This window comes from Petromyzon marinus (assembly GCF_048934315.1).
Source record: "Petromyzon marinus isolate PM22_M1 ecotype Great Lakes invasive population chromosome 84 unlocalized genomic scaffold, UKy_Petmar_22M1.pri1.0 chr84_unloc.4, whole genome shotgun sequence".
Taxonomy (NCBI): domain Eukaryota; kingdom Metazoa; phylum Chordata; class Hyperoartia; order Petromyzontiformes; family Petromyzontidae; genus Petromyzon; species Petromyzon marinus.
In genome coordinates this window covers 152,135-176,842 of record NW_027422641.1, presented here as the reverse complement: position 1 = coordinate 176,842, position 24,708 = coordinate 152,135, and the positions used below count along the sequence as shown (strand labels likewise).

At 44.9% G+C, this 24,708-nt stretch overlaps 1 protein-coding gene across 2 annotated transcripts; it reads right to left on the bottom strand.

The window, feature by feature from the left end:
- Positions 1-8,750: 8,750 nt before the first annotated feature.
- On the bottom strand, positions 8,751-23,859 carry LOC142908459 (ribonuclease inhibitor-like). Of its 2 annotated transcripts, XM_076059167.1 has the most exons (8): positions 23,424-23,853; positions 21,386-21,448; positions 19,496-21,169; positions 15,932-16,018; positions 13,921-14,004; positions 13,260-13,346; positions 11,436-11,519; positions 8,751-10,649 (listed from the first exon to the last, which is right to left on the bottom strand). In XM_076059167.1, the coding sequence occupies exons 3-8, from the start codon at positions 19,900-19,902 to the stop codon at positions 10,568-10,570; spliced, it is 831 nt and encodes a 276-aa protein (XP_075915282.1). In that variant the 5' UTR covers positions 19,903-21,169; positions 21,386-21,448; positions 23,424-23,853; the 3' UTR covers positions 8,751-10,567. The 2 variants fall into 2 exon arrangements, with proteins under 2 accessions (XP_075915282.1, XP_075915281.1); XM_076059166.1 differs by lacking the exons at positions 8,751-10,649; positions 11,436-11,519; positions 13,260-13,346; positions 13,921-14,004; positions 15,932-16,018 and having other exon boundaries at positions 19,659-21,169; positions 23,424-23,859.
- Between the last annotated feature and the right edge of the window lie 849 nt (positions 23,860-24,708).

Genomic DNA, 24,708 nt, shown 5'->3' with positions numbered 1-24,708 from the left:
GACTCGGGGAATGGGGGTGAGGTGAGTGGAGGGGTGACTCGGGGAGTGAGATTAGTGGAGGGGTGACTAGGGGAGTGGACGTGCACCTGATTATGCAGGAATGTGAGTGGACTGCCCATGCATTCATCATCATTATGGGCATCATCACCAGTGGTAAATCCACTGTTTGATGAAGGCCTCCCCAAACCAACGTCACTTCTCGTGACGCCTGCGCTGTGACAATCGGCCCCAGCACCTCCTGTGCATGAGCTTCCCACCTCCTCCCCTCCAAGTTACTCTTGATCATCAGCCATCGTCACTTCCAGAAACGTTTTCATCTGCGTGTTGCTCTTTCCTTCTCATCATGGTCAACATGAGGAGGGATCCTACCTCTGTGTATGTTCTCTCATCTGCGCGTTCCTCTGTCTTGGTGTGATTTCGAGCACGCGTCTCTGCATGCTTCTCTGCGCAGGGTTTGTTCTGTACGTGTTTTTTGAGCTGGTGGCCGCGTCTGAACCGTGTCGTACCCGTCAGGATGCCACTCAATACAAAACAAATGGAAGGAGTGAAATTATCTTGGGACCACAGCCTTGTCTCAATTCTTCACCCCTGGTGTACAAGTCAGCAGCTGGGACCATCACTGCTATCCATTAACATGTACGGGCTGCTAAGGATTCTCTTCATCTCTGGGTCTCTACCTCTAAATGATGACTCTGAGTATTGACCGCAGTGCATTTCTCAGCTCTATCGAGTACCCGGTAAGATCGAGAAACTCTCAGCTCACACGGTGGCTTCGGGTGATCAGCCAATGAATACATCAGGATGTGCACCCTCATGAATAACAAACGTGCATTGCGGAAGGTGCCGACTGACTGCCATGCTGCATACTGCTGTATAAATAACCCACCCACACATGCACAAGCCTGTGTGGGTATGCGTATTATCCGGTAATTGTATAGTGTTTCGCGTATTGCGCGATGAACTTGGCAACACCAGTACCGATGAACTAAAGTGGTTTTGGGCTAACCCGATGTCGACTCAGCCTCCAATGAGTACCTGGTGCGGTGTGTAAACATCACTACTCGGGAGATAAAGGCGGCCAGGCATGGTGCTGGCCACCCTCCCCATTGTGTACCATGCTGGCTTTCATAGTTGCTCGCTAAAAGCACTTGCCTCAAGAGTCCGTTGAGGTTATACAGACAACCTTTGTGTTTGTGTTTAATGTTTTAATTGGTGGCGGTGTAATTTTAAATGTAAATTTTTTTCATGGCCGACTTGCACTTTGGCCACTTCCAGACCCAACAAATAAATCTGTTCCTTTTCTTGGTGGCGGTGGTGACGGTGGTGGCGGTGGTGGCTTTGGTGTATATTTATAGAGTGCCTTCTCTCTTGACATAACAAGCACAAGGCGGTGACAGAATGGAATGATTTAGATGGCAGGGGTGTACAAAGTTTGAGGAATAAGTGACAGCGATAGACAGTAATGGGATCGGAGAAGAGTAGGGACGAGAAGGAGTGGAGGCTTAAGGGGAGAGAAGAGGTAGAGAATGGGCAATGGAGAGGAGGTGGGGCTTTATGGGAGGAATGGAAGAAGGTTAAGTAGAGGGACCATAAATGAGGTTTGGCACAAAGAGGAGGGACAGAGACAGAAGATTGGGAACAAAGAGGACGAGAGAGGACATGGAAGGAGATGAAAGAGGCAAAATTATGTAGGGCAAGTCCATGGAGAGGTTTAAAGACCAGCGACAGGTATTTTAAAAGACAGCGGTAGTGAACGAGAAGCCATTGGAGTTGAAGGAGGAGAGGCAAAGTGTGAGAATTAAAGGGGAGATTGAAAATAACTCGTGCAGAATAATTTTTTATTTGGTGGAGGGGAATGAGGGCAGATGCGGGGAAATCAAGAAGAAAATTACATTTGTAATTAGAGGTAGCTCTGTTATATCAACTTCTGTGGGTGACTGTCTAATACATATGTGGTTCATAAAGCAGTGCACCAACCACAAATAACTCTGTCCGCGTGTGATTTTTTCTCACAATTTAAAGGATTTCAACTGCACGGCAGTGCGTACAGCTATAGACCCCTAAGTCGTATGCGCTGTGCAACTTTTAGGCCTTGTAAATATTCCCACACACATCTTCTTAATGCGATGTTTTTTTCAATTGTAGAGGATTATCATCGTTAAAATGTTTACTCAGGCACGTGTATATGCATAAACACGATTTGATCAAGACTTGTCACACTAGACTTTCGCGACTACAAAGTAGAGCAGTAATGCATGGTGCTGTTTTTGTTTTATTTTAATTACTTAGATTCACTCGGGGAGGGTACATGCGGAGTGTTTTTGTATCTGAACGTGTAAACGTGACTTTACCGTAAAAAAAAAGTATACTATTTTCACTGATACCATTGTGAAATCTATTGTTTCCAGCCTGCATAATTTATATTTGTTGTGATTGGTTTTCTCATCATTTACAGATTTGATTACTGTTACCTTTAAACAACTGTGTATGGGGTTACCATAGTGTAAAGGTCATCTCCATATATGGGGCTGCCAGAGGCATATGGCAAGAGAAAGTATTGATTACCGTCCTGCACTAATGAGTCCTAATTAGACGAAACCGGTCCACAGTTGTCTTTGTCTCACTGCTGCCTGTTGCTGGGACGGCCACGTGTTCTCAACGCTTTGAGTCTGTGGTCTAAACCAGGGGTCCCCAACCCCCGGGCCGCGGACCGGTACCGGTCCGTGGCCTGTTAGGAACCGGGCCGCACAGCAGGAGGCGAGCGGTGGGTGAGCGAGTGAAGCTTCATCTGTATTTACAGCCGCTCCCCATCGCTTGCATTACCGTCTGAGATCCGCCTCCTGTCAGATCAGCGGCGGCATTAGATTCTCATAGGAGCGCGAACCCTACTGTCAACTGCGCATGCCAGGGATCTAGGTTGCGCGCTCCTTATGAGAAGTCGGAATCCGTAACTTATTTTAGTCTGCGCGTGGCCTGCCCATTATTGTATTTACCACTTCCGTCCGCGCCTTTTTCCCGCACTGCGCACTTGTCTCAGTCACAGTTTTGGTATAAAGCCCACAAGCTAACCCTCGCCAAAATGAGCAAAAAAGAAACGTCGCTGGAGAGCTTCTTTGAAAAGGGGGAAAGGCCCAATGATGACCACCCCCCCAGTCCGTGAAAAAAATGTCTTCCACGAAATTGGTCCCTGGTGCCAAAAAGGTTGGGGACCGCCGGTCTAAACGACAACTTGGTCACAAATTCAGTTTTTCTGAGCTGTTGGTCTAGATAAGTTGGAGAGGGTGGGTGCATGCATGCTGCACACCTATGTATGGTTTTTCATCTAAGATGACTCCCTGTCCCTTCAAATGCCGTGAATCCTACACGTGGAGGGTGATGGTGGTAACGATGGTGTGGGTGGTGACGTTGGTTACGGTGGTAATGATGGTGAAAGTGGTGACGGTGGTAACAATGGTGTGGGTGGTGATGATAGTGACGGTGGTGACGATGGTGACGGTGGTGATGGTGGTGACGGTGGTGACAGCGCTGACACTGGGACGCCTGCACGGCGCGACTGCCTCTCAAGGGCAAAGCTGGGCCACGTGGTTTGCGAGGAATGCAATCCCCTTTGCACTTCTAAAGGGCACCCCCAGTGGCAACTTTTTTTTAACAATAAGAGGGCGACTCAGCATTTCACCTGCAAGCGGCTTTGCTCTGTACGTAGGGGTGCTGATTGCTCGATGTAAAATACAATTGAGTAATGTCCGATTATCACGGTTGGCTAAGCACGGTGCAACAGAAGGTCGACATACATACAAGGATCTTATTGCAGCCTCGTAATTTAATAACACACTGATCCACATTCGCGCACTTAGCCACAAACACACGCGCAGTTGAGCACACCCACAGCTAGACGATAACGCGTGCTTCTCTCGTTATCTGCTGTCATCTGGCTCTCGTGATCGCCGGCCTTGCCTCGCCACAGCTGCTGTGGAGTCGCCTTTGTGCAGAATATAAATTACAACGTAGAAACGCATACAGCCCCTGTCTACTGATCTATTTTATCATCTGTAAAACAAGTAATCCTGATTTGTTTACAGATGTTTTACTAACTAAAAGTCTATCCTCCCTTGAGCGGGTGAGTGAGCAGATGGGTGTGGGTGGGTGAGCGGATGAATGTGTGGATGGGTGAGCGGGTGAATGTGTGGATGGATGGGTGGGTGAGCAGGTGGGTGTGGGTGGGTGGTGAGTGGGTGGGTGGTGAGTGGGTGGATGAATGGGTGGGTGGTGAGTGGTTGGGTGGATGTGTGAGTGAGTGGGTGAGCGAATGGGTGAGTGGGTGGGTGGTTGAGCAGGTGGCAGGTGTGTGAGTGGGTGGGTGAGTGAGCAGGTGGGTGGTTGAGCACTTGGGTTGGTGAGCGGGTATGGTTGGTGAGTGGGTGGGCGGGTGGGCAGGAGGGTGGTGAGTGAGTGGGTAAGCGATTGGGTGAGTGGATGGGTGGGTAAGCAGATGGTGGGTGTGTGAGTAGGTGAATGAGTGAGTGAGCGGGTGGGTGGACGAGCGGGTGGGTGGGTGGATAAGCAGATGGCAGGTGTGTGAATGGGTGAGTGAGCGGGTGGGTTGGTGAGTGGGTGGGTAGGTGAGCGGGTGGGTTGGTGAGTGGATGGGCGGGTGAGTAGGTGGTTGGTGAGTGTGTGAAGGAATGGGTGGATGGTGAGTGAGTGGTTGAGAGCGTGGGTGAGCGAGTGAGTGGGTGGACGAGTTGGTGGACGAGTGAGTGGTGAGCAAATCGGCGAGCGAGTTGGTGAACCGGTGGTGAGTGGGTGAGCGAGCAAGCGGGTAGGTGTATGAGTGGTGGATGGGTTAGGAGGTGAGCGGCTGGGTGAGCGAGTGGGTGAGCAGGCGGTTTGAGTGGGTGGGTGGTGAAGGGGTAGGTGAATTGCTGGATGGTGAATGGGTAACTGGCTGGTGGGTGAGTGGGAGGGTGAGTGAGTGGGTGAGCGGGTGGGCGAGTTGTGAGCGAGTGGCAGCGCTGCTCGTGAAGCTGTGAGTCTGTGTGAGTCTCTGTTTAAGCCTCCGTGTCTCTGTGCGAGTCTGTGAATCATGAGGTGAGTTTATTTGCGAGTCTTAGCGTGCGTCTTTGTGCGAGTTCACGAGTCTCCGTGTCTCTCTCAGGACCCCCTGGATGCGTTGAGGCAGCTCTGATCGCGTAACTGTGAATCTCTCAAGGCGGAGTTCTCCAGTGGAGAGTCTCGCGTCTTGTCCTGGACTCGCACCCAGGAGTCCTTCGCCCAGGAGCGCCTGGATCTGCTCCACTGCCAGGACCACTGCGTGCATCTCCACGGCAACCGCCGTAGCAATCGCGGCAACCAACATCACCACGATGGTCACCGTAGAGACCGCCATGATTATAGCAACTTCCATCGCCATAGCAGCAACCACCATCACCACAGTAATCACCGTAGTTACCACCATCACTGTCAGCAACCATAGCGTAGCAACCACAATCAGTCTAGCAACAACCACCATCACCACAGCCACCAATATGGCAACGACAACACAGCAATCACCATCAACATAGTTGCAATCACAGCATAGAAACCACATTCACTCTAGCAGCAAACCACCATCACTACAGCAATCATCGTAGTAACCACCGTCACCAAAGCAACCACCATAACTGGAACCCAATAGGAATGAGTCATTATGTTGATGTTGACGATGATGTTTTTGTTGCTGCAAGTTGCAAATCAACTTGTTTCCAAAGTCCGTGTCTCCGCGATCTCTCTCCCTGCTATACTAAGGTTTTTAATTTTTGCCCCCCTGATTCTGCTGAAGATTTCCTCTTCATACTTCCTCGTCTCCTTGTTCTCGAGTGCCTCCTCCTCTTCTCATTGTGTTCTGGATGTCCGTTTTAGTTTTAGTCGTAGGTTGCATAGTACCAACCACTGAGGCATGGACAGTCCTAAACATGGGATTGGAAACTGCAAAACAGGGAGTAACTCTTCTTTTGAATAAAACAATGAATGCGGTGTGGGAAGCTGCGAATCTCAAGTAACGGTGGGCTCACCTCCCCATTATCGGGAGTCAGGTAATGGTGGCTTGGTCACAGGAAGATGCGCTTGAGAGTCTTCCACTCTGGTGGTGGGTGTCCATCTCGGACCCCATTAAAACCGACAGTGGCCTGGTTTCAGCCAGCTGATGAAAGTTGTAATAAATAATTTCATAATCACTTGCAGTTGGGGTTGGCATCGCCCCCCTCTCCTACTTATGCCCATCCATCCTTGGTTTAACCAGGCTGGATTGTGAGCTCACATCACGTGAGCTCTTCCGACGGGCAATGCTTGAGTTGACTGGGTCATCTAGCCAACATACCCAGCCACCACATGCTCAAGTAGCTTATGTTGGGGCAGATAGAGGGTTATAAACGGACATCACACAGGCTGGAAAAGAGATGGACTGATGCAGTAAAGGAGAATGTGGAGCCGAGTGTATTTGCTGAAGACGGCGCTCAGGGGAGAGCTGCATTTTGGGGACATGGGTGTTACGAGATAAGAAATAGGCTGAGCCATTGTCCCAAAGAGCACTTGACTCTAGAGCCTGTATGGCTATTAGGGGTTCTTTGTCTTAGCTTTTTGTGTGGAGGAGAGGGAAAGAGTGCTCCTAGCATAGAGAGAGAGAGAATTACAAATATAATGATAATAACAATGTTGTCCATCTATCTACGAAAACATCACCGGCATCCCAAGACTAATTTTTTAAGAAATTCCTGCCCTGGGACGGCTGACCATTTCCATGAAACAGGTGTTTGGCTTTGTGTGGGAGGGAACCAGAGTACCGGGAGAAACTCCACGTTGCACATGAGAGGATAACACTCACAGTTCTGCAACAGATGGAATTCACAGACCCGCTTGCTGTACTGTTGGATAAAGGCCTTCCTACATATTATCTGTAGTAATGCTTTCTTGCTATATTTCACCATTACGCCCATTATGGGTTGGTGAAGCGAGGGGGGCAGGACCGATTCTTCTGTCACTCGACTGATTTCAGGCAATGGGTTTCTAGTGCCGGTGCTCTAAGCACTGCCGCTGCTCCACCCGATATTCCTGTGCAACGTTGCACGTAAGATATTCTATCGCAATGGATTTTCCAGATGAATTATTTTCTGAAATGAAAAATGCAATGCAGGAAAAATAGAAAAACTGCCACGACACGGTGGGCAGGTGTGAGATAGAATGGATAAAAATTATCACGACTGAACACCCATCCCGAGCACACCATAGTGGTGTTCACTTCATCTGGTGGCGAGATGTTAACGAACACCTTGTGAATGGCCCAAGGCAGATCCCTGGGTTTGATCTTCCAAGAAGCTCATGGTCCACCCTAAACCGCATCCACTGCACAAACCATGGCAGATTCAGATACCTGATGCACAAATGGAAAATTAAAAACTCTCCAGTGTTTAACTGTGGTCATCCAGAACAGACCAATCAACATACAATGAAGCAATGTCTGATCCACATGACAATGACACACTGCGCTACTCTTGACGTAGTTATCTGGCTTGACCACCTGAATGTGAAATTGTAGTTGTTACTCTGCATCTACATCAGCCATCTGAAAACAGAAGACAAAATGACAGGGGAGGGAGGGGTAGAGAATGGGAAATGGAGAAGCGGTGAGGCTTTAAGAGAGGAACAGAATGAGGTTAAGGAGGGGGACTGCTTAATGTGCTGGGAAAGGTTATTCCAGTGGAGGTGTCCAGAGAGAAGGATTGGGCGTAGGGAGATGGAGGGACAGGGAAGATTGGGAACGGAGAGGACGAGAGGGCACATGGAAGGAGATGAGGGGCAAGATGAGGTGGGGCAAGGCCCTAGAGAGATTTGAAGATGAGCATCAGGCATTTTAAAAGGCAGCGGTAGTGAACGGGAAGCCAGTGAAGTTGAAGTAGGAGAGGCAAAATGTAAAAAATAAATGGCAGATTGAAAATAACTTGTGCGGAAGAATTTTGTATTTGTGGAGGAGAGTGAGGGTTGATTCAGGGAGACCAAGACGACGAGAATAACAATGGTCCAGACGGTTAAAGATCAGAAAATTAACTAGGAGTGGGATAATAGTGGGAGGGATTAGTGGTATAGTGGGCGTGGCAAGCTGTGAAATTGGCAGATCTAGTAGTGGGCTGGGTTAGTGATGAAGTGGGTTGGGCTAAGTGAGGGAGTAGGCGGGCCTCGTTGGGGAGTGTGCGGGTCTCATGATAGAATGGGCATCCCTAGTGGTAGAGTGGGCGGTGCTAGTTGGGGGGGGGGGGCTCTCTGTATGATTCTCTGGACGTTTTCGTGAGTCTGTAGCTTTGAGTTGATATGAGTCTCTTTGTGAGTGTGTTTGTCGAAGCGAGACTGTGTGCCTTGTGTGAGTCTATGCATCCCTGTAAGTCTCTAGCTCAGTGTGAGTACATGTCTCTGTTTGTCTTTTTGTGTCTATATGAGTCTTTATATCTAAATGTGAGTCTGCGGATATCTCAGTTTATGGGTCTGTCTGAAACCGAGTGTTAGTGGAATGCATTTGACTGGTAGCTCTGTGATATCCACTTTTGTGGGCCGCTATCGAACACAAATGCTTGCACTGCACCGTGAGATATCCAAACATTATGTTATTAGTCTCGTGACACCATTAGTACGGTCGATGATAGCATTGGGCACAATATCAAAACTATTCAATAACATTTAAATATTTAAATGGCAACGCCGCATGAGTAACCAGGAGAGTCCTCTTGTGAGTTACACCGAGTTTGTATTCTCCAGCACGTAGTCCATGCGAGAAGTTAGAATGCTTGACAAGCAAGAGAAGCAAGTGGAGTCAGACAAATGGACATTTCCTAAACCTCCTGCATCAAAAGCTCAACGCGCTGACACTGGGAGCGGAGGAATGGAGTCGCTGGGAGTCTCTTCTCTGTTCCCGTGTTTCATCATCACCATCTAAACCACGGCTACCCCCACACACAAGTACAACACAGATCCCCCATATACAATACACACACACACACGAGGAAACATACACAGATTCCCCATGTAGCCTCCACAAGCTGTATGGGAAAGTCCAGTTAGTTAGCACCTATTCAGGCTGACATGGCACACGAGGGTGTGGTGTGGCCAGTGCCACGCTCGGCCACCTTTGTCTCCCCAGTGCTGATGTTTACACACTGCGATGGATACTCAGTTAAGGCTGAGTATATAAATATGAATCTACACCTAATAGCAGAATCTGAACATTTATACTGGAGTAATGCAATGAGTGCAGTAGAGACAGGACAAAAGTTACAACAACCAATACAATACAACACGATAAGAGTGCACAGTAAAGTAAAGGTGAACAAATCACTTAAAATATACAAATGAAACTAAACTCTTTTTTTATCTTACCAGGAAAGGCCCAGAGCTATTATCTAATTTTTCAGAAGCAAGCCACTAATAATAGCTCGAGGAAGTGGATTATCACGTGAAAATTTATAGCAGCAAATACATCTAAACGGATGTTTCTAAATATGGAGAGAAAAACTGGAGAACCCAGAGGAAAAAAAAAACAAGTGACCACGGAGAGAACATGCAGACTCCAACTATACAGCAGGTGTCAGGGTCGAAATCCAACCCCTGAACTCTTGCATACCAGGCGAGGAAGATGACATCACACCACCATGGCGTTACTTAAACAAATACCTAAAAGTATGCAAGTTAAAATTGCATCAGTTCCCAAGCTTGGGAAAGGCAGTAAAACAACAGCAATAAACATTCCCAGACCACACCCAGACAATGACAGTCTACCAATAAATGTATACATTCAAATTTAATTATTGATACATTGTTAAGCATTTCGAGGCTGTTGAAGTGCTGTTATTTGGTATACAGATGTGTATAATCAAAGATAAGAAATATCAAGTGTATTTGTTTAGCCAGGTTTTTAACCTGGATAGTTTCAATTGCAAGTGTGATCCGAGGCACCAAAATCGAAAACTAATCAATTAGAGCAATGAAAGAGAATTCAGAGTAAAACAACTTTAAAACAATCGTTAATAAATTTATTCTATCTGAAGTCGGCTTGGAATATTATTTTTAGACCGATCATAGCGCAACTGAAAGTTAAAATACATGATTATAAAAAAGATAGAGGGTGAATATTGAAGTCATACATAAATAGACGAGGATATCTGCATGAGTGTGATACACACCCCTATGTACGCACATTCATGAAAAACATTCCTACTCAGTGAAACAATGGTGAGCTGCCAGACCATTTAAAAGCCACCGACACCCCTTCCGCATGCCACCAACATCGCTTCCCTATACAACATATTCATAAATACACTTACACATTATTACACATTATTGGAATCACCACACTCATCAGCATCTTGGAGTCGCGTTCACCCTTGGCTCCATGTGGAGCTCACAGAGAAAGCTCCCAGCTCATTGTCGTCTCAGAGTCAGGGTCGACGATCGGAGCGGTGGAGGTAAAATGAGCCGGGCTGCTGTTCAAGTCGTGCGTGGACCAGCTCCATCTGCTGCAGGGCCAGCACGGCCTCTCAGCTTATATCTAAATATCCAGGCCTCCTTGGTGAGTCCATCTGCTCCTCAACTCCTGCTTCCCTTCCTCACTGAAGCGATTGCCATCCACCCTGCAGCACAGAGAGAGGTTCACGCTGACGCGGGTTCACACAAAGACCCACGCAGCCCCCACAACAGCCATGCTGGATGAAGGTCTCCCCATGCCATGAGAGCTGCTTCACCATACTTCACCACGCGGGTCAGTGCAGGCCTGTGATGGCAAGGACTGCAGATCTAGGATCGTAGTGAAGTACAACGGTGGATTGTGCTGCACACTGCAGTCTGTTGTCTGCAACTTAGCTCTGCTGCCTATAACTCCTGTGGTTATGTGCGGTGGTCACCCGTCTCAGCACTCCAGGCTAAAGCCTGCTTATCTTGCAGATTTAAGATCAGGCGCATTTCCAGTCGTTTGGACATGTTCATTGGTCTGATAATGAATATTGTGATTATTTGGAGGAGCGGGGTCAGCCAGGTGGGGTGTTGGCTGTTGTGCTGTTCGGTTCTGTGTTGTGTTGCATTGTGTTTCTAAGTTTGCTATTTTTTTTTCATTCTTACCTGATGATGGTTGCTTGTGTTGCAATCGGAACGTCTATTCTATTATTATTTGATTTTATGTTCTACGTGACTTTACCGAAAGAACCAAAGAGAATATTAAATGCACTGGAATACACTCCACTACTCACTCCACTTCTGGCAATGGCTCTCATAGCACACAAACATGCTGTGAAGGTCCATTTCCAAAACGTTGCCTTTTCCATATTTTCTCCTGCTAAGGCCACAGTGTTACTGACGAATCTAAGTTGTTTTGTTTGTAGCAACAATCAGAGCGCGTATGAGACACAAGCTGCATAACTTACCCGAGCTTCCTCAATGCTTTGTTGGTGATCATGATGTCATGGAGAGCTGGGATCGATTTGTCCGTCAGTGAGCAGCCTATGAGACTACAGGGAGAGAAGAGGCACTGAGTGGAGTGAAACTGGAAAATAAAAGTGTACACACTCACAAGAAATGGAGAGCAACTCAACACCTTTTAGTACAATAAGGGTGGAAATCTCGTAGAATCAGCTAAACAGAGGGAGTAATCATTTCGGACCCAGGAACGCAATCCTATTTGTCTATTAATTGTTTAATGTGGCTTTGTCCAACACGGCATTTTACAGGAACGTAACCCACCGCATTTGGCGAGGTCTGCAATATTTTGTATTAAAAATCGCGTTTGTCCATGCAAGGCCACTAGATACAGGCAGAGGAGCCAGAATATAAATCTGAATATTTATTTATATTAGAGAATCTGAAAAGCTAAAAAGCTCTTTTTCACAGATGTCCACGTAACCCATCACGAGGCAAAGGCTAGTTTAAACTGTATATTGGGTAAGGATCAAATAATGTTCAAATGTATCGGGTTGGCGAATAAGAGCCATTGGTGATTTATGGCTTTAATAAGAGTCAGGTTGTGGTGTTATTAATGTAAACGTATGGGTGGGCAATTAATGTCAAGATTGCAGCCGTTCATTATATAAAATTCTTAATTGTAATCTATGACATTAAATACAGATGATCATTGATTATATCCAGAGCGTGCCTATCTGGGTTCCAACATCCGATGAAACAGGTAAAACCGCTCCAAAAGCTGAACCAGTCCGGCGATCGGCACAAAGTGCGTGACAAAACAAGCAGCTATGCTTTATTTCAGTGTCAAATAATATATACAGTTCATTACACACTACATACAACAACTTAAACAACGAAAATACTGCACGTATATAAATGTTTCATGACTAATAACTACAGTCATAGAAACAGAAAGTATAAAGTGCGATCTGGCGAAAATTGAGTGGAATTCGGCATTCACCAGAGCACCGGTCTGAAGGCTGCATCAGTCCAACTATTGACAAACACAAGTTGTTGTTGTCAAACACAAGTTGTTTAACAAGAGCATAGTACACACATCACCCCATGCAGAGTCTTTGATATTGGAGTGGTGAGTGCGGTTAGTAAATGTTGTGGCCAAAACGTCGTGATAATTTTAGAATGTTTTATTTTTATTATTTTATTATTTCCATTCTACGTGACTTTACCGAAAGAACCAAGAAGAGAAAATAGTCACTTTTTACAGCAGGATATTCATTTTGTCTTTGTATATTTACTTTGAGCGATTTTTAGATCGCAAACTATTTAATAACATTAAATATATACACAGAACACCTAAAAATTTAATCGTATTTTTAGCTCTTTCGGTAAAGTCACGTTGAAGGGAAACAATAAATAATAAAATATATAAAACAATAAAAATATATTGTCCTATATATATTTTATTATTTTATTGTTTCCCTTCAGCTATTTTAAATAATTATGCGATTATCTGGTTGTGTTTGAAAATCTGGCTGCCGGATAATCGATTATCTAATATATTAACATAATATAATTTAAAACAATATCATTGGTTAGAGTTGGTTATGTGACAATTGTAATTGTATTGTTATTTAATAGTGGTTAACAGTGCTGTAATAAGTGTGGCTAATAACTTAATTGATAAGTGCATAAAAAATTAAGTTATAATCGACGTTAAAATACAACATTATTATGCTATACTGAATATCTTGGTGTTTTGTGTTTGTATATGTGTATATATTTGTTTAGGTGTACTTATATTAGTGTGTGTGCATCAGGACATTACTCACACTAACGTCTCCAAACTCCCTTCTCTCTCCAACATCCCGTCTGCTAAAAGTCGGAGGCCGCTGTCTCCGATCTCGTTGCGACGCAGCCTAAACCCGGGTGGACGGGAAAAGGGACAGCGCTGACTCACTGAGCCCACGGGAACCGCGGAGTCAAACACGCGGTGAGTGAGGGACACTCACAATGGCGGTGCACGTGATCACAGCACACACGTTCATGAGCAAAGCTGCTCATTGTTTAATGCTTCTGTTAGACATTTTATATATAATAGGTGGCATTCACAAATATCAGTTTACTCACGATCATCCATTCAATTATACTGCACTGTACCTTTATAATATGAAGTGTTTGTGTTTATATAAACACAAAGTTACAAGAGAGGATCACACACAAGTGAAATACATTTTCATCGAGAACACAGGGAGATGTTTTCAATTAATGTATCTGCTAACAATGTTGTGAATATGAATATTGCTTTAACCTATGTGTTAAACTAAACAAATGTGTTAAGATTACAGTAAAACATTTTTTAAAGTGGACTCGATTAAGCAGGACAGCAAGATTAAATGTGTTCACATTCAAATGTTTACTTGACAACGCGTTGCACCAATAATTAGCAGTTAGTGCACAGAGCACAAGTGAGAAACGAACAGCAGAGCTTACCTGAGAATCTTCAAACCTGTGTTGGCCTTGAGGATGACACTGAGAGAGGAACCCGATTTGTCCGTCAGTGAACAAAGATACAGACTGCAGGAAGAGAAGAGGTGGTTAGTCGGGGCAGAGGGGATGGGTGGAGGGTCTGGGCACAGAGTGGGGGATGGTGAGGGATGGTGAGAGGTGGTGGTTGATGGGACAGTGGTTGAAGGTCGTGTTTGTGGATACTGTGCACAAATGAACCTCGTGTCAACTTTAATAGGAGCTTGCAAATAGCAACTGCTGTTTAGGTTTTTTGGTTGAATGTGATGTGTGTGTGAATGTCTACTATGTGTGCATTTGTGTAAGTCCATCTCTATGCGTGTTTGGTACATGTGTATCTTAGTGCATGCATATATGTGTGCATGCGCGTGGGAAGTAGTGGTGCAGTGGTTAGCACAGTGAGCCACAAACATGGCTCGATTGCCGCTTACGGCGAACTTCATTGATGAATATCTAAAACGGCCGTGAACCTCACCTAGGTCGACTCAGCCATAAATTAGTATCTGGTGTAGTAAGTAAACATCAGTTGGCTGAGTGTGGTGCTGGCCTCCCAACCCCTCATGTGCCGTTCTGGTCTTCATTAGGTGTTCCCGAACAGTATATGACCCAAAAGTCTGCTAAAAGTTATCTGTAGAATCTCTGTGTATGTATATATATATCAAATAATCATGATTTATTTTCGATATTGCATCATTCTGTAAGCGGTCACATATGAAAGCGTTTTATTTAACATCTCATCACAATGTAATTAAAGGAAACCCCCAGTGACAACTGTCTGAGCACAAGGTAACTTAGCACCTGGCCTGCATATCGGCATTTCCACTACAACTGTTCCAGTAGCCTCTCATTCCTAATTTCCTCAGAACATCCTCCCATTTCCGCATCAAAAAATATATACAGTACATTATACACTACATACAACAACTTAAACAATGAAAATACTGCACTTATATACATTTTCATGACTAACAACTACAGTAATAGAAAGAGTAAATAGACAGCTTGATCCGGCGAAAATTGCGTGCAGTTCGGCGTTCGCCAGAGCACCGGTCTGAAGGCTGCATCAGTCCGGCGATTGTCAAACACAAACACAAGTTGTTGTTGTCAACCACAAGTTGTTGTTGTCAAACACAAGTAGTTGTTGTCAAACACAAGCTGGCGTTGTCAAAAACATGTTGTTGTCAAACACATGTTGTTGTTGTTGTCAAACACAAGTTGTCAAACACAAGTTGTCAAACACAAGTCGATGTCTAACACAAGTTGTTGAACAAGAGCGTTGTACGCACATCACCCCATGCAGAGTCTTCGATATTGGAGTGCTGAGTGCGGTACAGTAAATAGTCACTATTTACAGCAAGATATTTATTTTGTCTTTGTATATTTAGTTAAGCGATTTTTATATCGTAAACTATTTGAAACAGTCAATATATATGCAGAACACCTAAAAACATAAGCTTATTCAAGAATGTGCAAAAACAAGCTATTTTAAATAATGATGTGATCATCTGGTGTTTTTTGAAAATCCAGTACCCCTCCCCTCCGATGCTGCTGGATAATCGATGATCTACTGTATTAACACAATATAGTTGAAACAATATCATTGGTTATAGTAGGTAATGTGACAATGGTAATTGTATTGTTATTCTTTGGGTCTTTCGGTAAAGTCACGTAGATAGAAAAATAATCAATTATTATTTTCTATCTACATGACTTTACCGAAAGACCTAAAGAGTATGAATTCCTGCAGTCACGAAAGCTTTAAGTCAATATGTAATTGTATTGTTATTTAAGTGGTTAACAGTGCTGTAATAAGTGTGGCTAATAACTTAATTGATGAGTGCATATAAATTAAGTTATAATCGACGTTTAAATACATTATTATGGTATAGTGAGTATCTTTGTGTTTTGTGTCCGTATATGTGTATATATTTGTGTAGGTGTACCTATATTAGTGTGTGTGCATCAGGAAATTACTCACACTAACGTCTCCAAACTCCCTTCTCTCTCCAACATCCCGTCGGCTAAAAGTCGGAGTCCGCTGTCTCTGATCTCGTTCTCACTCAGCCTAAACCCGGGTGGACGGGAGAAGGGACAGCGCTGACTCACTGAGCCCACGGGAACCGCGGAGCCAAACACGCGGTGAGGGACACTCACAATGGTGGTGAACATGACCAGAGCACACACGTTCATGAGCAAAGCTGCTCATTGTTTAATGCTTCTGTGTTAGACATTTTATATATCATAGGTGGCATTCACAAAAAGGAGTTGACTCACAATCATCCATTCATTTATACTGCACTGTACCTTTATAATCTGAAACGTGTTTGTGTTCATAAGGGTGTTGTTTTGCAAGACCTCATCTTACAAAAAAGACAAAGATCCCGCGTGTAGCCTTAACAGAAGGTAGGGGCAAGTGCTGTTAGCGAGCACCTATAAAGGCCGGAACGGCACACGAGGGGGTGGGTGGCCAGCACTACGCCCGACCGCCTTTGTCTCCCCAGTGGCAATGCTTACACCGCACCAGGTCCTCATTTTAGGCTGAGTCGACCTAGAGGGAGGCCCAGGTCCGGTTCAGATAATCGTCAGCGGTGTTGGCCGTGAGCGGGAAGCGAACCCAGGACGCCGGGTTCATAGCCCAGCGTAGCGCTACCCGCTACACTACCGCTCCTCGTCTACACACCTACATACACACACAGTAACTAAAGTAAATAACTCATGAAATAAACTTAAAATTCAAACCAGCAATAGAAACATGGGAATATATAGTTTTAAGCATAGACAACAAGCAATTACGTAATGCTACAAAAGGAAAATACTTACGTAATGATATTTAAAAAATACCTTAATCCTGTGAAGCTCGGGCTCGGTGAAGGCGGCGTTTTGGTTGAGGCGGGGCTTAAGCCTCGCTCCGCAGGAGACGACCGCAACCTCAACGTGCTGCACTAGTTGTACTTATGTAACTAACGCTAACATTTCCACACGTTGAGTTTTATTATACGATTCAAGGGAGCATTTCTGTAAATTCGGAGTTCCGTAAACCTGGGACTGCCTGCACATACATGCGTATATTAACTAATTTGTCCATGGCGCACTCAGATCACTGGACGAATTGCGCCTTACGAATGTGAATCCTTATTATATGAAGATTGCTTGCATTCATTTTAATGTAAAAAAATACTGTCACATTAAAACTGCAGACTCAAACAGGGGTGTGTAAAAGTGTGTGAGTGTGTAGTAACGTGCAAGTATTCGTGTATATGCATATTAGTGTATATGTACATGTGAGTGAGTGTGTGTATATTCATATGAGAGTGTGTACATTAGTGTACATGTAAGATCTAATAAATCTGAAAATCTAAATAGGCACGAGCCTGGATGGTGCTTCTACCCATGACTAACATGCATAACAACAGTTATTGTAGCCTGCGGAGCTGCGTTATGGCAATGGAACAACATTCATCTCTATGCTCTACACCAACCCACACTGACAAGAGTGGTGATGTCTGGTCAAATAACCCCCAAGACCTGCATGGTGTGGGAGTGCCTTATCCAGCAGTGGAGTGACCAAAGGCTGCATGCACTGTGTACGTTTGTGTGTGTACATGTCTGTGTGTATATACGAGTGTCTTTGATTGTGTTTAGGGGAATGGTGGGAAAGTTGTTGGCACATTACATTACGAACTAAGTGACCTGGGTTTAATATCTGTAAACAGCATCAGTGGTGAGTGATAAAAGAAAATCTAGGGTGACTCAGCCTTAAATGAGTACCTGGTATGTTGTGTAAACATCAGCAATGGGGAGAAAAAGACAGCCAAGGACGGTGCTGGTCAGGGAAGTGCGATCAGCACTTGCCTCAAAAGTGTGTGCAGGCTCTACGGGGAGATTGTCTTTGTGCTCTAAAGTGCAGTGTAATAGTGTGTGCTTGTTCCCTGTCACTGGCTTCACTTTCCCCACCAGTTTATATGGGCTACTTGGGGGATCTTTGTCTCTTTAATACGTTACAACTAAGATTAACACCCATTACCAATCAGCTGTCTCTGTAGTGGTGAGCACAATCACTGACCATGATCCACTGTGAACCAGGGGCTTGAATCGGACACGTGGATCAAACCGTTACCCTCACTCTCCACCGCAGAGTCGCTATCAGGGCTACATTTTCTCAGTGTGGCCTACGGTCACCTCACTTCCTGCACATAGTGTGAGGGCTATCATCGCTAATTAAATGTTGCTGAAGATGATGGAAAACTTTACAGCATCCATGCATATTCATAATAAAGGTTTTTGGGTTAGATCGCGTTTATTTATAAATGTGTCGTAACCCTCCACCACCCGACACGGCCAATCAGCAAAGAAAAGTGTCACGTTGACAAAAGACAAATAATTCACTACTTCAGCCCACCGGTGTGTTGAAGAGTTAATCCACATTTACAGTTTGAGTACGACGTTTCGCTGGTAAATACTTCCAGCATCATCGGGCAATTCGCCAGAATGGCGAATTGCCCGATGATGCTGGAAGTATTTACCAGCGAAACGTCGTACTCAAACTGTAAATGTGGATTAACTCTTCAACACACCGGTGGGCTGAAGTAGTGAATTATTTGTCTTTTGTCAACGTGACACTTTTCTTTGCTGATTGGCCGTGTCGGGTGGTGGAGGGTTACGACACATTTATAAATAAACGCGATCTAACCCAAAAACCTTTATTATGAATAATATTGGTCGCGAAAGCCTACGTGTTAAACTGATCCATGCATATGCATAACTTTTTTTCCTTTTGTACTTTAATGTACAGTGAATGCAGAATTTACTGTGGACCCACCTACTCACTGTACATTTACTCACCCACTCACACTAATTCACTCATTCACAAACCCACTCACACACGAATTCACTCATTCACCAACTCACAAACATCCTCACTTAACTCCACATATTCACTCATCGATCCACCCACCAAGTCACCCACCAACTCAAGCAGGTACGAACTCACTCACTCACTGAACCTTATCCCTCAGTGGATGAGTGGGCGTGGGTATGCGGCTGAAGAGTGAAGGTATGGGCAAGGGTGGGGAATGGATTATGTAAAAAGTGAAGGCAGGAGCAGATTGGGGGGTTTAAGGGGAGGTATGAGGGGAGGGGTGAGCGTGGCGTGTGGGGAGTGAGGACAATGATGGCAGTGGCAAGGGGAGGAATTTGTCAAAATTTGTGTTCATGCTTGGGCTACGCAAGACCGAGTGTTTACGTGAGAATGGAGTTACATTGTACTGTGTGCACAGTTACTAAGTGAGGATTCTTATAGACAAAGATCTGCCGTATAGCCTTAACAGACTGCTGGGGAAAGTGCTGTTAGGGAGCACCTATGAAGGCCGGCATGGCATATGATGGAGTGGGTGGCCAGTATCACGCCCGGCTGCTTTTGTCTCCCGAGTAGCGATGCTTTACACACCGCACCTGGTACTCAATTGAAACTAAGTTGATATCACACACACACACATGCACACACAATTTGTGAAGTAGTGAAGGCGAGGTGTGCAAGTCTTACAGTAGCTCTTTACATCTGTGCAGTCCAGGCTGAAGCCTCTTCATTTCCTCGGTGCCGATGTCGCAGCCCGACAGATTGAGTGTCTCCACAGGTTCTTCTCGCTGCAGCAGGATCCAGATGGCAGAGCAGTCTGGCAGGTACAGCCTTGTGAATGACAGGTCTATCTCAGTCATGGACCGAGTGGCATCACTCAGGGACTTGCGGTCATGCAGCTCGTGCAAGCAGTGCAGGAGACTGATGAGCCTGTGTCTGTCAACATTCTGAGTCTCCATGCTGTGATTGAGCCACTCGATTATTTCCTTTTGAGAATCAGCAGATGGAGGATCCAAGATACCCTCAAAGAACTTCCATGGAGTGCTTGATGCTAGTCCACAAAAAAAACCTCCGAAACACATCAAACCTCCCATCTTTGCTGTCCTTAATAGCCTTGATGACGTCACTCACTGGCCGTGTTGAATGTGACAGATGCACGGCTATTGCTGCAAAAAATTCCTGCATTGTCAAGTGTGAAAATGAATAACAACTCCCTTGTTGAATGCCCTCACATGTGAACACTTTGTTGATGAATGTACTTCCTAGTTCAGAAGAACTAACAACACACTCTTCTAGATCTTTTTGGCTGAACATCTGGATGTTTTGCTGAACCCCCTTCAGAGCCATATTGGCAAGAGACTTCCTTGGTTCCGCGGCTGCCACGTCCATGGTGTTTTATGAGCCCACACACGTATTGCGTGAAGAGGTCAGTCATTGATTTGAGGATAATCTCAGAATGATCAGACTTTTGTAAATGTTCCTTCAGTGTAATGGCTGCTATATGGCAGAATGAAGGGTTCTGGGACAATGTATTCACCATTTCATTTTCCTGCAGGAGCTTGAGTGCCGTTTCTGCTAGACTCCTGTCTTGGTAAAATTTGTTTAAGAATGATAGTTTATCGTCGTTGGAAAACCCAGTGATTTCAACAGCTCGATCAAAATTCACTTCACTCAGCTGCTCCATGGCAATGGGTCTGGTCGTTATCAAGACCGAGGCCTTGGGCAAGAGATTTCCATTCACTAGGGCAGCAATGATGGCTTCTACTGTTGCCGTCTTACGTGGATCAGTGCAAGTATTGGCATAGTGAAGGCGCTTTCCAAACTCGTCCAACCCATCCATAACAAAAATGGTTCTCTCTTGGTTTGTGAAAACCTCATCCGCTTTGTTTCCCAAACATGAGTGCATCACAGAAAACAGCTCTGCGAGTGACACCTCTCCAACATCATTTATCTCCCTGAACGTGATGAGCACGATGTGCTCAAAGCATTGTGCAAACACTCTCTCACCTGACAGAAGGCTGTGCACAATGAATTTGCTCAACATGGTTTTACCGCTGCCTGGAGTCCCCACCACAATAACCAGTCGAGGGTGTGTTTTTTTTCCAATGGAACTGATGGGATCAAAGAGCTTCTTGTGAGTCATCCCTTCTCTATGTGCTCTCTCCATCGGCTCCTTGTGCTGTTTGCCTCTCGCTAGTAACTCGTGCTCCTTGGTTTCTTGATGGCGGTAGTAGGGAACCAGAATTGGCTTCAGCATCCTCTCTGACAAAAACACTGCAGGTTCTCCAGGTCGTGCGTCGTAGTCTCGTGTTAATGATGTCAGCTTCAGCAAGAATTCTCTGTAATCCTCACCAGGGTTATCTAAATTCAACAGAAATGATTTAACAAATTAGTTTCATTTATACTAAAAAACATTGCTATAGCAGAAAAATATGATTAAATAAACTATGTAGTTAAAAAAAGCGTAGCGAATTCGTTCACTATGGATAATGCAGCAACATCATGTACATCACGAATTATTGCGTGGAAGTTTTCACGATGCGTATTCTACAAATGCAATTTTTATAAACACTGTACCTTTGTAAAATATTTTTTTTATCATGACAAAAATGTTCCAAACACTTGTCTTGTTTGTTTTGCCTGTGAAAAGATAGTACCACATTTAGCATTACGATGTACATCAGCAATATCAAAAACGAATTCCATCAATTTGGGTGTAAATTTCAATCCTGCCTTGTCCTACAATTATTGATTTTTGTTGTTTAGGATGTTGAATTTAACTTTTTATATTTCACTAGTATTGGGGCTGTGTTTCCTCTCCCATCTCAAGCTGGCCTATATCACGTAGCACGGGGGCTACACTGTGGTGGAGGAGTGCAGTACACCAGGCACGGTCCTCTGCAGGTAGAGAAGATGCAGTGTTTGCTAACTGGCGGAGCCAGTTGTGGGGGGTGGCACGTGCCTCCCCTGATCCGATCGAAATCCTTAATTTCGATCGATAAATCAGCATTTTGCGACCGCCACTGTGTAGCATATTACTATGTGCCAGAGACTCTATGAGATGATAGGACAATAGTCTGAGTCCATAATTGGCAATAAGTAACGGCAAAGCAGTTATAAGTGATTCACATAAGTGTACGCAGTTGCGTATACAGTGCACGACTTCCCTGAAGGGACACCTTCAGCGAGCGCGATGCCGATCACACACGGTTCGAATTCGACCCTCGATCGTTGGCTGCGCCATCGCCGCACACGCGTCGAATAAAAAGCAAGGGACAAGTCTTTACGTAATAACAACTCCTATATAAAAAAAAAATGCTGGAGGAGTTACCCCCCTACCTGAAAATCCTGGCTCCGCCATTGTGCTTGCACCTCCACAATAACAGCCACATAAATCACAGAACTCGTAGCATCCCACGTGATGCATCGTAGGTTCACTTGAACTTCAACTAACCTGGCTACTGCATCATCAGCAAGCACTGTGGCATCCCCTAGATTGGGGAGAGTGGAGATTTCCCTAATGACAGATTTGCTCGACATCTTTCATCACAGCTTTTCAAGTTAACATCTAACTCGATGGCTCATAACTTTGATGGTGTTATTTTAATCTCTCCGTAATCTCTCCATAATAAAATACTTGGAGTCATGAGTTAGAGTGGACTTTTTACAAACGATGAGGGCTTAAATATTGACATTTTATTTGGAGGAAGTTTTAACCAATTCAAGTCAGGGTGTAAGAGGAAAGTAGGTTCCGTTATATGAGTCAATGGCAATATAAGGCTGGGTGTCATTAGAAATAGCAGTGATAGTCGATAATAAAAACGTATTTTTTTCTCAAAACGAGGAGATTGTACTGAGAAGAAAAGATGGCACAGGACTGCGCCATGTGGAACACCACAGAATTAGGGCTTCTGAACAGAAGACAGTGCTTGCATGGAAAAATATTAATCAATTCCAGGGGTTGAAGCAGAACCAGGAAATAAGTTTGTCAGACAACACTTGCATCGCCATGAAGATTCAAGAGGATGGAGTGGTGTCAAAAGCAGCCCAAAGGTCAAGAACTAGAAGCAGCATCCATAGTTTAACAGAAATGGTAATTTGCCCTGCATAGGGGAACAGTTTCAATGACATGGCCTTGGTGGAATCCAGATTGTACCAAGTCATGGAGACCATGGCAGCAGATGGGTTTGCTGCCATTGCCAAACATCTTGGGCTTGACACTTGAAAGAAAGCTTCATAGGTCATTACATTATTACAGCTTAAATACCATGTCTGTCTGAAGAGGAGGTAGAAAATCACCATGTTTACGTCTTTTCCAAGGACAGGGAGGTGTAGGATATGACGAATTAATGAATGTTGGGGTCCAGTGTGGATGTAAGGTTTTGATATTTACACATATTTTCATTATCCATCTATCCTTTCCTCCCAATTGCTGATAAATTGTAGTTTCCCTGCTATGGAATGGAATAGAAATGTCCTCCTTCTGAAAGGAATGTTGTCATGCAAGGGTGGTGCAGTTTGCTAATATTAAATGACAATCTCAGTTCAAAGCAATTCCTTCACCTAAACTTGCCAGAGACATGTGAATGGCTATGTGAAGTTTAGCATCACTCACGAGAAGCTGCTCCAGGGATGGCTTTACCCGCAGTTCTGCTCAGATCGACACCGATCACGTTGAGCTGGTGCTCATGCTGTGAGATCCACTGATCCAAGAGAGGGATCTCGGATCTCAGTCGCACGAGCACATCTTCAAGAAATATCATGCAGACTTGTTCTCCCTTTATGAGCACCAGGTTAACCAGAGGCCGTGTTTGCACAATGGGGTCATTCTCGCTGTTAAGAGACGCGTATTCACTGTCCAGGACTATCCCTGTTTGATAGGAATGGTCAAGCACTTCTGAAGACTTCGCCTGGAGGTATTTCTGCAGATTCACTTTGTTGGTTTTAATGATCTCATATGCAGGATCTTTTGATGCCATCACGACAAATGCATCGAGTCACCTGAAGAAAATGAAAACAAACCACGTGTCACCTGTAAGCATAGTCGTGTAATTTTATCCAGGTACAGGGAAGAATAATTATAAAAAAATAAAATGTTGCTACTAAAATCTGAGAGGTCTCGGTTAGGTACAATTGTGACTTTAGGTATTTGATTGTGAATACATTGACTTATTTAAATTGTAATGAAAGCTTAAAATTGTTATTGGAATATATATATAAATACATAAAATTGCATCAAAACACTTTAGGCATCTCAAAACACTCTTCAGTGCAAGTATTTGAACATTCACATCAACACAACACTACGATAAAAAAAAGTAAAATGTGAACCTAATTCAAAACGCCACACAGTTTTAGCAGATTAAGCAGCTGCGTGACACCACGTGCTCTGCCTCGACCATCGTGATGCCACGCAGAAGGCAAATTGCGTTGTAATGTGCAATGATCGGGATAGCGTCACCTCTAGTTGAGTGACGATTAGAGGGTGGGAGCCAGGTTTGATCTTGGGTAGTCCCTATGTAGTGGGCACTCCCATGCTCTCAATGTATAGGTAGAGGGTGCTCTGAGGTTGTCTAGCAGTGGTATGACGTCACATACCGCGCTCCCAGCAGCGGCTGGCGGGGCCGTTTGTGAGGGGGCCGGGGGAGCCGACAGAGGGAGCCGATTGAGCCAGGGGGCCGACGGGGCCGGGGGAGCCGGGGGGGGGGGGGGGGGGGCGACAGTGCGAGCAGAGGGAGCCGACACTGACTTTCTCATACATCATACACTGACTCACTCACACCATGCACTGACTCACTCACACATCATGCACTGACTCACTCACACATCATGCACTGACTCGCTCACACATCATGCACTGACTCGCTCATCATGCGCTTACTCACTCACACATCATACAC

Bases quoted from the DNA above. Each gene is read 5' to 3' on its own strand.
- LOC142908459 (XM_076059166.1), bottom strand. From the start codon at position 23,787: ATGGCATCAAAAGATCCTGCATATGAGATCATTAAAACCAACAAAGTG. The intron at 21,449-23,423 runs GTGAGTGATGCT...ATCTTTTCACAG, and splicing joins CATCCCTGGAGCAGCTTCTC to GCAAAACAAACAAGACAAGT. The intron at 21,170-21,385 runs GTACAGTGTTTA...TGTTGAATTTAG, and splicing joins AAAAAAAATATTTTACAAAG to ATAACCCTGGTGAGGATTAC.